General features: G+C 39.7%; 2 protein-coding genes across 3 annotated transcripts in view; one reads left to right on the forward strand and one right to left on the reverse strand.

The window, feature by feature from the left end:
* Window positions 1–903: 903 nt before the first annotated feature.
* mtrfr (mitochondrial translation release factor in rescue) lies at window positions 904–6717 on the reverse strand. Its single transcript, XM_055886989.1, has 2 exons — window positions 6250–6717; window positions 904–1229 (listed from the first exon to the last, which is right to left on the reverse strand). Exons 1-2 carry the CDS (start codon window positions 6517–6519, stop codon window positions 999–1001), a joined length of 501 nt encoding a protein of 166 aa, XP_055742964.1. The 5' UTR covers window positions 6520–6717; the 3' UTR covers window positions 904–998.
* A 4272-nt stretch (window positions 6718–10989) lies between these two features.
* Window positions 10990–14135, forward strand: part of LOC129826357 (membrane-associated phosphatidylinositol transfer protein 2-like) — a 105709-nt gene continuing 102563 nt past the window's right edge. For both annotated transcript variants that reach the window (XM_055886990.1, XM_055886992.1), the window contains exon 1: window positions 10990–11607. The gene's annotated coding sequence lies outside the window, so the exon portion shown is untranslated. The remainder of the gene's footprint in view (window positions 11608–14135) is intronic.

The following is a 14135-nucleotide window of genomic DNA, read 5'->3' on the forward strand; positions in this document are numbered from 1 at the left end:
ACCAGGCAGTGATGCAACCTGTCAGGATGCTCTCGATGGTGCAGCTGTAGAACCTTTTGAGGATCTGAGGACCCATGTCAAATCTTTTCAGTCTCCAGAGGGGGAATAGGTTTTGTCGTGCCCTCTTCACGACTGTCTTGGTGTGCTTGGACCATGTTAGTTTGTTGGTGATGTGGACGCCAAGGAACTTGAAGCTCTCAACCTGCTCCACTGCAGCCTCGTCGATGAGAATGGGGGCGTGCTCGGTCCTCTTTTTCCTGTAGTTTCCAATGTTTTTATTTTTATTCCCTCTCGAGTTTCCATTAGCTTATGAACTGTCGTTGTAATTCAGGTAAATGTGCAACGCAAAATACATAGGTGGAAACCTGTTAAAGGCGCACAACAAGTATATATTTTGTATTGGTAAAATTTGTTCTCTGTGATATGAATGTTCCAAAGGTTTCCAAAAGCATATCACAAGCAGGGATAATTCATGTTTCTAAACATTTAAACAGAGCATCAGGACTGTAGTACACATTGGCCCAGCAGTGGTCCATATGTTTCACTGAAAACAATAGGGAAGGCTGTATGCCTCCTTGGGTTCTCGCGATCTAGTACTTGCCGTGTGAAATCTACTATGCACCATTGGGGTCTGTAAAGTTATAATTTGACGTTTCATGGACTCAAGAACTTAAGTGTGTTTTTATCTTTTCTTTTTCATTTGAAGGTATCATTCACGCCAGGGGGCTTATACGTGAATGCTTTGCAGAAACCGAGAGAAATGCAAGGCTCTAACAGGCAAGGTGCAAACAAAGTTATTGGATTGAATTGGACCAACTCTCCAGCCTGAAGATCAAAGACTCAAAAGACCTTTGATTTTATTGGTCCAATAAAAGTATCTTAGACAGATTGATGACAATATAATGGATTTCAATAGGTGCTCTTTATTTACAATACAGATCACGATGAGGTAGGACATATTTGTTGATCAGACTAAATGTTATGTTCATGCATACTTTTCATCCCCTGTCATCCCCTGGTTTGGAGTCTGTCATCAGTGCCTCTTTGAAAAGTCTCTTCTTCTCCAAATTCTCATTTGCCTTTTTCCTCTTGTCTTGTTTCCTCTGTATAGACTCCTTCTTATTCTTCAGAATGTCGCTCTCTTCTCCCTTGTAGGTGACCTCAAGCTTCTCCCTCATTATCTGCCGAGCTCTTTTGCGGTTTGTTTCTACCGATCTGGTTTGATGGCACTGAATTATGAGAGAGGAGTTAGCAATAAAAATGTACAGATTACGGTACCTCCTAAAGTGTCTAGTGCTGATGGAGCGTTGATGGAGCGCTGATGGAGCGCTGATGGAGCGTCAATTTGAGAATACACAGAAAATGTATTCGGATCAATTCTAAATAAATTATTTAATTACCACAAATTCCATGAAAAACAACAGAATGACAATCCAAATAAATTCGTAGTCTATAGCAGCCTAGAGGCATGTAAATGGTGGCTTCTTCCCTGTCTTCTCTCTGGCGGTGGTGAGAATGATGAACTGTAGGCTACATGTGTGTACTGCGGAGGCCCGTTGGAGGCTTGACAACTTTGGCCAATAAGATTTTTTTTTTTAAATTCAGCTGTGTCTGCCTTGATGTTCATAAATCTCCACCAACCCTCTCTTGCGCAGTCGAACCCAGAACGATATGTGACCACTTGGTTACGGTGACACCGTTCTGCCGAGGACACCCAAAACAGAGTGGCCACTGCAAAGCCCAAGAGCCTGACCACCTCTGAAAGTTGCTGAAACCCTGCTTGGGATATTTAGCCTATATTGAATATTGGTTGAGATTCAGGGCCCGTTCTACCTTGGTATGTCAGGGTGGGAAATTGGAAATGTGAATTTTGGACAAATTGGAGGTAATAATGCATTTAAGTTATAGTTTATTGAGATGCATGAATACACCACATCAAAAGCTTGATTTTATGATTGTTTTAAAACAAATTCCCTTCAATTCTACCTAGTAATGATATATGTTCACTTCTTGGTCAATTGATTTGATGATTAAATCTATGCAAATAAATTCTATGAATTGATAGTTCCTCTGTTTTATTTTATTCTGTAATAGGGTATATTGAAACCAAGTGTTCAAGCTAATTAAAAGTTAATTTAGCTCTGTCCTTTAAGAACCCGAAGGGCGCTCCAATAGTTTAAAATAACTTTTGCCTACACATAGTTAGATCAATGTCTCACAAGATCACAATCTCTTAATTTGTATTTTACATAAATAACAGAACCGACTATAATGCATACCATAGCTTAGTAGGCCTATAACATTACTGTTACACCAAAAACAACACCTCATTTCTAATGAGATTTTAGGTTATTTAGCTGAAGCTGAATAGTCCAGAAAAAGATATCATGCACCGAAACTCAACAGAGCCACTAGGGAGGATATATGTTTTGATTGAAACAAAATAAAAGGCTAACATTTTTAACATAATGTGCTCTAATTTACATAAGTCCAGAGAGGACATATAAATAGGAAACAATTGTTCCCTCATGGCGAGATCACAGGAACCACTTCATCAGAGCCCTGTGGCTACGTTGATAACAATGCGGGGTATTTAAGCCCTGAACGATGCCTGACAGGCAGCACCGTCTCTCAGGCTGCGCCGTCTCTCAGGCTGTGTGCCACCCCCAAGACCACAGCCAATCGCATGCAAGGAACAACGCAGCTAACTTTGCTAGTCTTGTGAGCAAGCTAGTTAGCTATGTAGTCTTGTTAGCTAGCTATCTAGCAAGTGTAGGGGAAAATTCATGACTATGGGTGATTTTCCAGTACATATATTATGCACTAATATAAGTAGTAAGCAGAATGAATATAAGTTTAATTAATAGATATGTGCAAGCAGAATAAAGGCTGAGCTCAGGTGAATGAACAGAGCTGGGTCAACATGGAGTTAATCACTAGACATGTAAAAACAGAAAGTAGGCAGAAAATGTATGCCTGTGCAGTTGTAGGCCTGAGGGAAGTCATTACCTGGTCCTGTGACTAGCATTGAGACATGCAATTGCATTATGTATGTATGCCTGTGTGGTTGTAGGCCTGAGGGAAGTCATTGCCTGGTCCTGTGACTGGCTTTAGGGCATGTAGTTGTATTGTATATGTATGTCTGTGCCATTACAGGCTTGGGGAGAGCCATTGTGTAGTCGTATGAGTATAATTGGACAGACACCTGCAGTACGTGTGTCTTATTTTTTGTATCATTGCTATTGATACGCCACCAATAGAATCTGCAAACAAGCAAGAATTGAGACAGAAAGATAATGGTGGCGAGAGGCAAAGGGGTGTTAATCATCTACATAGAGGGGAGTGACCATGTGTGTTATCTGAAGGTGGAAACCTATAAGGCCTGAGGTCTGTGGCAAGAGAATTTAGTTATTCCATGGAATTGCTCGGTTTTGTTACTTTTTGTAATAAAGTCTATTTGAATTGACAAGCTCCGGTATCTGAGAAACATTTGATTCAATATTTCCACGACACAAGCTAACTTGTTATCTATACTGGTTGTTAACTTGCATAACTGGATAATATTTACAGTGGGTGAGCTCCATTCCTGACAGGCTGATCAGATTAAATTTCAGCCTTTGAGGCTGATAAATCAGGATGCTGCTTTGTAGGCGGTTTCATAGTTCCGGCTCCTTGCAGGCATATTAGCTGTGAAAGTGCTTTAGAGGCAGATGCATATCTGATCCAAGGGGTGAGCTCTATTCCTGGCCTCTGAGACTGCTATTGAATCTGATCAGCCTGTCAGGAATGAGAGCACACCCACTCTGTAAATGTAAATATTATCCATAAAACATGAAGTGTCTCTTACAATTATAGAGATCAGTTATGCAAGCTAACAACCAGTATATTTAAAATCTACAAGACTTGCCAAGTTACAGTGCTTTCAGAAAGTATTCACACCCCTCTACTTTTTCCACAGTTTGTTGTGTTACAGCCTGAATTTAAAATGGATTAAGTTTTGATTTTTTTTTGTCACTGGCCTACACACAATATCCCATAATGTCAAAGTAGAATGTCTTTTTTTTTTATGTTTACAAATTAATAACAAATGAAAAGCTGAAACGTCTTGAGTCAATAAGTATTCAACCCCTTTGTTATGGCAAGCCTAAATACATCCAGGAGTAAAAATCCGCTTAACAAGTCATATAATAAGGTGCATGGGTCTCACTGTGTGTGCAATAACAGTTAACATGATTTAAATGATTACCTAATCTCTCTACCCCACACATACAATTATCTGTAAGGTCCTTCAGTCGAGCAGTGAATTTCAAACACAGATTCAACCACAAAGACAGGCAAGGTTTTCCAATAAAATAAAAAAAATGAAGCAGACATTGAATATCCCTTTAAGCATGAAGTTATTAATTATACTTTGGATGGTGTATCAATACACCCAGTCACTACAAAGATACAGGCGTCCTTCCTACTTTAACTCAGTTGCCGGAAAGGAAGGAAACCGCTTTGGGATTTCACCATGAGGCCAACAGTTAGTCACAGAGTTTAATGGCTGTGATAGGAGAAAACTGAGGATGGATCAACAATATTGTAGTTATTCCACAATACTAACCTAACTGACAGAGTGAAAAGAATGAAGCCTGTACATAATTCAAATATTCCAAAACATGCATCCTGTTTGCAACAAGGCACTAAAGTAATACTTTATCCAGAATACAAAGTGTTATGTTTGGGGTAAATCCAATACAACACATTACTGAGTACCACTCTCTATATTTTCACGCATAGTGGTGGCTGCATCATGCTATGGGTATGCTTGTAATCGTTAAAGGACTGGGGAGTTTTTCAGGATAAAAAATACAACGGAATGGAACTAAGCACAGACTCAGGGGTGTGACTACTTACAGAAATATCTAATTTATCTATTTCATTTTCAATACATTTGCAAACATTTCTAAAAACATGTTTTCATTTTGTCATTATGGGATATTGTGTGTAGATGGGTGAGAATTCAAGCTATAACAACAAAATATGGAATAAGTCAAGGGGTATGAATACTTTCTGAAGGCTCTGTAGCTGCGTTGTTGCTTACATACAATTGGCTGTGGTCTTGGGGGTGGCATACAGCCTGGGAGACAGTGCTGCCTGTCAGTCATCATTCAGGGCTTAACTGCCACACGAGGGCTTAGCTGCCCAAGAGCTCTTAGCTCAAGGTAAGGGACATTTAGCTTGCTAACATTCAAACTTATAAACTGATGAGCTCCAGAAACACAAATGAACGCATGATGTTAGCATGAAATGTATCATCCCTTAGTGTAGCAATAAATTAAAACAAATGTGCAGATGGACCGTGGGTTCTGACACCTCAGACATACTGTCAATCTATCATCAATCCGCCCTCTCCTATTTATAGAGTTTATCTCATGATCTCGACAAAACATATTTTGAAAAAGCTACTTTTTATATGTCATGATCATGAGATAAAGTTGTTCACTCACAAACAGTAATTCAAGAAGATTGAAATGCATAGGCTATTCCCATTAAACTGATTGAGATAAATAAAATGATTGCCATGCAGATGCAGTTAGACCCGGTAAAACACATAATTATCATTCATGATTGACAATGATGATGGTCTATTTTGAAATTAGGTATGCCTAACTTGGTGTTTTAGGGTATAAAAATATAACATTTTCTTGAGACAATATGTGTGGGCATGGGCAGACGTTGCAATTGGAGGATGCATTTTATGCATATTCTATAACAGGGCTCTCAAACCCTATTCCAGGAGAGCTATCCTGTAGGTTTTTCATTTCAACCCTAATCTAGCACAGCTGATTCTAATAATTAGATGGTTTATAAAATGAATCAGGTTTGTTACAACTGGGGTTGGTGTGAAAACATAGAAGACGGTAGTGCTCCAGGAACGGAGTTGGAGAGCCCTGTAATGATAGGTTATTCAAAAGGCTACATCTGTCCATACAAACTTAGATTGAGGAAATTAGGACGTAATTTATATTTCTTTTGCGCTCCCTCACCTAAAAAATGAGCACGACACCACTGCTCCTAAATGGGGCACCTTACCTACCTTTATGGGGGACCTAAAAGACCCCCATACATCATATGCATATGGAAGTATGGCCCAGGAAAAATAGCCTATCAAAAAGTTAATGTATTTCGTGTTGTCCATGTGTAATATTGGTTGTCTTATGGTCATCATGAACTAAAAAAGGCTTAATGTAATATGTTAGTCACCTTAACGACAATGCCAGTTGGGATGTGCCTGAGCACCACACAGTTGCTGGTTTTGTTGGTCGCCTGACCACCAGGTCCTGACCCTCTTACAAACTGCTCGTCCAGCTCGTCTTCATTTAGGACAGGGAGATCAATGTAATCTTTCTTACCGGCGGTCTGAACATGTGCTAAGCTAACGGGTGGCACAGTAAAAAGTGGAGGTCGTCCTGAGGTTCCCCATGTTACCTTCCCCGTCACTTGAAAGATCATGTTAACGAATAATCTTGACATTTCGCTCCCGAATTACGTGAGAGGGCTCAGATTGCATTTAGACTAAAAGTGATATCTATCTTTACAGTGTTTCAATAATACAGCGGACAAATTTAGGCGAAAATAGGATTGTTTACACGTGTAAATACAAAATAAACAATCACTTCCTCTTCAGCCTCAGCAAATCAAGTTCACCGTTTACTTTTTCCCCGTCCTGGATTGGTGGCTATGAACCAACAGTGGCACACTATCGCCACCTCATGGACTGAAGTATAAGGAGGACCAACCCCTGAATGCTATCGTGGCTGTCTGACATGATTTCCTTTCACGATTACCTTTTAATGTATTCTAGAGCATAATCAAATGGTAAAAAGGATCTAATTGGGAAAACAGAGTCAGACAACACCCTCCATATGCAACAATTCCTTTACCTTTTCACGATCAAATGTTGGTCTGTGGAAGTAGATTTATCATGTGTGCCGTTTCTACAGTGCCTTGACTTATTCCCCTTGACTTTACCACATTTTGTTGTTTTACACCGGGAATTTAAATTTAATTGGGATTTTATACCCCATAATGTCAAAGCGGAATTTTTTTATTCAACATTTTTACAAATTATTTAAAAAAGAAAAGCTTAAATTACTTCAGTCAGTAATTATTCAATACCTGTGTTATGGCAAGCCTAAATAAGTTCAGGAGTAAAAATGTGCTTAACAAGTCACATAAGTTGCATGGACTCACTCTGTGTGCAATAATAGTGTTTAACATGATTTTTAAATAAATACCTCATCTCTGTACCCCAAACATACAATTATCTATAAAGTCTCTCAGTGGAGCAGTGAATTTCAAGCATATTCAACCACAAAAACCAGGGAGGTTTTCCATTGTCTCGCAAAGAAGGGCACCTATTGATTGGTAGATAGAAAAAAATAAAAACTTGAATATCCCTTTGAGCATGGTGAAGTTATTAATTACACTTTGGATGGTGAATCAATACACCCAGTCACTACAAAGATACAGGCATCCTTCATAACTCAGCTGCCGGAGAAGAAGGAAACCGCTCAGGGATTTCACCTTGAGGCCAATGGTGACTTTAAAAAAGTTAGATGTTAATGACTGTGATGGGAGAAAACTGAGGATGGATCAACATTGTAGTTACTCCACAATACTAACCTAATTGACAGAGTGAAAAGAAGGAAGCCTGTACAGAACAAAAATATTCCAAAACATGCATCCTGTTTGCAATAAACAGTAAAGTAAACTAAAACTGCAAAAAAATGTGGCAAAGAAATTATCTTTGTGTCCTGAATACAAAGTTATGTTTGGGGTATATCCAACACAACACATCGCTGAGTACCACTCTTCATATTTTCAAGCATGGTGGTGGCTGCATCATGTTATGGCTATGTTTGTCATCGGCAAGGACTAGAGAGTTTTTTTAGGATGAAAAGAAATGGAATAGAGCTAAACACAGGTAAAATCCTAGAGGAAAACCTGGTTCAGGCTGCATTCCAACATACACTGGGAGACAAATTCAACTTACAGTATGGCAATAACCTGAAACATACACTGGAGTTGCTTACCAAGATTACATTGAATGTTCCTGAGTGGCCTAGATACAGTTTTGAGTTATAAACGCTTGAAATCCTATGGCAAGACTTGAAATGTCTGTTTAGCATTGATCAACAACCAAATTGACAGAGCTAGAATTATAAATAAAAAAATTATGAGCAAATATTGTACAATCCAGGTGTGCAAAGCTCTTAGAGACTTAACCAGACAGAATCATAGCTGTAAATGCTGAAAAAGCTGATTCTGAAAAGTATTTACTCAGGGGGTTGAATACTTATCTAAACAAGATTTTTTACAAATGTTAGAATTTTTCTTACACTTTGACCTTACAGAGTATTTTGGGTAAATCACTTACAAAAAATTACTACACATGTTTTGCAGATGCTGTCACAGGTGCAGCAAAATGCTTATGTTTCTAGCTCTGGCTCCAATAGTGCAGTAATACCTAACAATACACACAAATCCCCAAAACAATTTAAAATATAATTCAATTAAGATATATCGAAACAAACAATGTCAGAGTCCAGATTATAAATATACACTGCTCAAAAAAATAAAGGGAACACTTAAACAACACAATGTAACTCCAAGTCAATCACACTTCTGTGAAATCAAACTGTCCACTTAGGAAGCAACACTGATTGACAATACATTTCACATGCTGTTGTGCAAATGGAATAGACAACAGGTGGAAATTATAGGCAATTAGCATGACACCCCCAATAAAGGAGTGGTTCTGCAGGTGGTGACCACAGACCACTTCTCAGTTCCTATGCTTCCTGGCTGATGTTTTGATCACTTTTGAATGCTGGCGGTGCTTTCACTCTAGTGGTAGCATGAGACGGAGTCTCCAACCCAAACAAGTGGCTCAGGTAGTGCAGCTCATCCAGGATGGCACATCAATGCGAGCTTGTGGCAAGAACGTTTGCTGTGTCTGTCATCGTAGTGTCCAGAGCATGCAGGCGCTACCAGGAGACAGGCCAGTACATCAGGAGACGTGGAGGAGGCCGTAGGAGGGCAACAACCCAGCAGCAGGACCGGTACCTCCGCCTTAGTGCAAGGAGGTGCACTGCCAGAGCCCTGCAAAATGACCTCCAGCAGGCCACAAATGTGCATGTGTCTGCTCAAACGGTCAGAAACAGACTCCATGAGGGTGGTATGAGGGCCCGACGTCCACAGGTGGGGGTTGTGCTTACAGCCCAACACCGTGCAGGACATTTGGCATTTGCCAGAGAACACCAAGATTGGCAAATTCGCCACTGGCGCCCTGTGCTCTTCACAGATGAAAGCAGGTTCACACTGAGCACATGAGCACGTGTTGTTTAAGTGTTCCCTTTATTTTTTTGAGCAGTGTATAAAGGTCTGGCTATAAACAATGCAACATGTGACTGCAAGGCCCCATCTTGTTTTAAAGCATACAACATTAAGCGTATAAGGAAAGGACAAAGGAAAAGAGACCACATTTCCAAATATTTCACTTTACTTTATGGTTTCTTTCGGCTTTTAAAAGGATAGTTCACCCATATTCCAAAATTACATATTTGTTTCCTTACTCTGTATGCAGTCAGAGATATATGGTCATCATCAACTGTAGGCTGGGTTTTCATGGTGCTTCCTGTAGAGCACCACTGTGGAGGTGTCATAATACCAATCAAACCAATAGTTTTTCCACCGTTCATTTTTCCCATAGGGGATTTTAGAAATACTTAAAATAAGGGCTGTGTTTTGTGTAGACTAACCCTGGTGTGACGTTTTAATAACCATGTAAATCTCTCTCGGACAAGCTGACTTTTATCAGTATATTCGGCTCTATTTCGTCTCAGATTCGAAAATGCTAATTAGCGTCAAAGTAGACATCATGCAAAACTACAAATCCCTGTAAGCTCCTGCATGTCATCTCTAGCTGATGTCTTTGCTAACGGGTATTGTGTCAACTTAAAATTTGCAGAAGACAGTTCACATAATTGTCCATTTAAAGAAATGTAGCCTATTTATTAATTACCACTTTAGCTAACATTTGATAGTTAATCCAGAGATTCTTACCTTTGCCTCGATTCAGATCATCATGCCATTTGTAGTTCTTTATGATAGCTACATTAGCAGCTAATTAGCATTTCATTTTTTGAGGGTAAATAAAGGTGAATATATTGATAAAAGACACCTTGTCCTAGAGAGGTTTACACAGTTATCAAAACATCACACCAGGGTAAACCTACACAAAACACAGCCCTTATTTGAAGTGTTTCTAAAATTAATGCTGGAAAAATGATTGGAACCATTTCCTTGTGTGTCCTCTAGGTTTTATGGGTATTTTGAATCATACTGTGATACTCTATACCAATTGAATAGATTTTACATTATTTGAATTTAATGTTAAGCCTTATTTCCCTGTCGTATGCACAACCTACATTTTCCTTGACATCATTCGATCTTTTCATAAGTATGCATCATATAGAGAGAAATAGTAATGGCATCTTTTTGTATGCAGTAACTCCGCCATGGGTCTTTGTACAAAGCCTATTGGGAAATTAATGGTGTTTTTGGATTAACGCCGAAAATAAGGACTGTGGTAAACACAGGCTTAGGAGATGTTCTCTTATGAGATAATCTTCATCAGGTATTGTCACTTTTTGTCAATTTTTAAGCATTTATGTAATTAAAAAAAGCACATAAAGAACATAAAAGCTTCATAATGCATAAAGCTCATGTTAACTGACTGATATTATCTCATATATCAAAACGCATAGGATCTCCTAAACCTGTGTTAACCTCAGACTTCATTTTCCGGCGTTTTTCCTTAAACCCTATTCTTTCCCCATTAATTTTCCCCATAGGAATGGCTGAACGAACCAGAGGTAACTCATTTCCGCTTGCGGAAATGCACGAGCATTTGGCCAACAGGGGGCGCAATCCATTTGGCCTGAGCGCGAGAGGGAAGCAAATTCATAGTTGTGGTTCACGTTCACTTATGTAGCAAACAAGACTAGAGGCAACCCTCAGAAGCTCAGGATTGCGAGTATCTTCACCATATTGTCGCAATACTCTTGACTCAAGAGGATTTACGGACTTCGGTTTTATCGGTGTTTGAATCCAGAGCGTCTCTTTCGCTCGAGCGGTAACTGAAGTGATGAAGTCAACTCGCGTGTGAATTGCTACTGGATACAATAACGTTTCAGTAGCCTACATGGATTTTTGTCGGTTGTCATAACTTGACCCCGCTTTTTATCGGTTTACTACCATACAGTTTAGGGCCAACGTAGTTATTTGTTCAAGGAAATGTGAGGACTCGGATGCAGCTCAAGAAAGATGATGACCTGAGGCTGTCCCTAATTCCTGTTTAAATGAAGTAGTTCAACTATCAAACGTCCTCAAGACAACGGAAAGGAAATGGACAAAATTAACTGTGGGCTACATTGTAACATTTCAAGCTGGCATGTAATGTCACTTTTTATTTTCTATGTCTGCTGAGTATCCCACAGAGGAACCAAACCGCGCTCGTGACCGAAAGAGGGAACGGCCAATTAACTTTGATTTTGGGTGAGTCCTAGACAGTATTCTATTTCAGCGCATCTTTTTTATGCATGTGATGAGCATTGCGAGCCATCAATTTGTGATTACCCTGCCGCGATGTTGCTAGGTAACTGACTTGTGTAAAGATGGTGGGTTCACTTTGGGTCACAGTGAAAAGCTTGGAACAATTTCAATAATTTCCTCCACAGACAGCAGCAATGGAGGAAATTCAAGGAAATCATGCTTGGTTCCCTTGACTTGTTACATTGTTACCACTATCAACAATCTCTTTATCAGTACACAAGCGATCAATTAATGCAGGAGAGAGTTAGTCAACAACTCTGGATTTGTTGTATGCTGTTGAAAAGAGATGCATTATAACACTAAAAACAGTTCCCTATGTCTGGTTTTTGGGGATTACTTGTTGCCATTGAGTGATTTAAAAATGAGCCTGTTTGGGCAACTTTTACATTGTAGCCTGTCACTTGTAGCATGCTTGTTATAAATCTGAAGATTGGGAAATTGGGATACCTAGTCAGTTATACAACTGAATTCCTTCAACTGAAATGTGTCTTCCGCATTTAACCCAACCCCTCTGAATGAGAGTGGTGCGGGGTGCTGCCTTAATCGACGTCTTCGGCGCCCGGGGAACAGTGGGTTATTGGCCCAACGCTCTAACCACGAGTACCATGTTGCAACATACTGTATGTACCTTTCCACTGTACCTTTCCTTTCTTGAGGTATCTGCAGTTATGGATTCAGTACTGATTCATCATGCAAGTGCATACCTTAGCCCAACCCATGCTTATCTCTACAATATTGAGAGTTGTTGCAGGTTGCCCTTTGTGTTGTCCTTTTGTCTTTTAGGTTGTAAATATTAGTCAGTTATCTTCTGACACAGTGGCCCATCTGAGTTGCTGTGTTCATAGTTTGTCATCTTCTATTTTCAAATGATGTATTTTCCAACAAGGTTTGCAACTGAACTGTGCCTGTTGTTGTAACAGGATAGTAATGGTATTGATTGGAACAGTCACATATGGTAGTCTCTTTGAGTGATCTTGTGTTTTTCGTCCAGGTTTTGTAATGGTCTCTCGTCAGTCTTTTAATAATTTGAATTAATATGCTCTGACTGCAGTATCACCTGCACATTTGTTCCACTTTATTTGTCTGTCAAACTGAAGAGAAATGGTGTGCTGTTTGTCCATCAATGCCTCTTAATATGTGAATTGCAGCTGTCAGTTGGTCAGGTTCTGTGGGCTTCCATGGTGAGGTGCACTCCCCAGTCTACTGTAATTGAGGCCATTGTGACTCACTATCCAGTGCTGACAAGGGCCTGTGACCACTGCTGCCTAGATGGTGGTTCTGCACTGAAGGGCAGCCCTGACGCAGTGCCACTGTTCTGGAGGGCGGCCGCACTACCACGGCACACTACCCAAGGTTGCCCCCTCTCTCAGTGGCACTGTACTGAAAACATGCACATTTTTTCTGCAAATGTATGATTGTTGGGCCAAAAGGCGCAGGTTTCTCTTTAATTATTTGGTTGACAAAGTATCTGAACCCCCCCCTACTGTAGCAGGTTGTGAAGACATGTGGTGCCTCCCCCTCAGGCCTGTATAAAGGACAACATGGCATCACTCCAGCCATACACCATCAACACACTGATAGAACTTATGTCCTCCTCACATACAATGACATCAACAATACACCTCTACTACCAGAAATAGATAAAGGGATTAAAAGTGCATAGGCTACTTTGAGGAGATGTGAGGTAACTGTTATGACACAGCTTTTTATTTTTAGGGTGTAGTAAACAGTGGAATTCCTGCCTTTCAAACATGGACGACAGACGCACTAGATTCTTAAATGGCAAGTTGTTATTTTGAGATGATTCTGTAGGTGTTGATGTGTGTTTTTTTATGTGCACAGGATCTTTGCACAGATCAATTATCCTCCATGCTGGGCTTGTGGGAACTTGTTTTGTATTCTGATATACAGTCATTTTTACTTAATTCAGTATCTGTAAAGAGAGTGACAACAAAGCCAAATGCAATAAGAGACTTGAAATAAATAGTATGTACATTTTTTGCTGTCTGAATTGAATTAGTGGCATGTCTTTGCCTTTATTTCCCCAGTGCACACCCAGATGCATGTACGGGTAGTTCTGACACATGGTCAGCTTCATTATACGCTGCAGATTGTTATGTTTGCGTTCCCTGTTCAAAGCACATGTCAGATAAACTGATTTATAACAGCATAAAGTGTGAAAAGGAAAATTAGTCACTGGGTATCTTCTCACTTTCTCTCAAATGTTTCCCTGTATCATGAGGCTGAGATGACTGTGTTCTCCAACCTCTGGAGTGGTGTCTGATGATACTTAAAATAAATAAAATTCCACTCAAACTATCTTTTGGTATTTGTTTCATTAGTCCACTGTTGATACAGTCCCAAAATGTTTTGCAAGCCAGCAATCAAGTAGTTTTCATGATAAAGAACTTTCAAAATACAGAAATACAGCCAGTATGATGCGTTTTGCATCATGTGATGCATTTTGCGTC

The sequence above is a fragment of the Salvelinus fontinalis genome, chromosome 28, assembly GCF_029448725.1.
Source record: "Salvelinus fontinalis isolate EN_2023a chromosome 28, ASM2944872v1, whole genome shotgun sequence".
In the NCBI taxonomy this organism is placed as follows: Eukaryota; Metazoa; Chordata; class Actinopteri; order Salmoniformes; family Salmonidae; genus Salvelinus; species Salvelinus fontinalis.

Excerpts from the sequence above, each read along its gene's own strand:
- mtrfr (XM_055886989.1), bottom strand. The coding sequence starts at position 6,519 with ATGTCAAGATTATTCGTTAACATGATCTTTCAAGTGACGGGGAAGGTA. Across the intron at positions 1,230-6,249 it reads CAACTGGCATTGTCGTTAAG|TGCCATCAAACCAGATCGGT; the intron begins GTGACTAACATA and ends CTCATAATTCAG.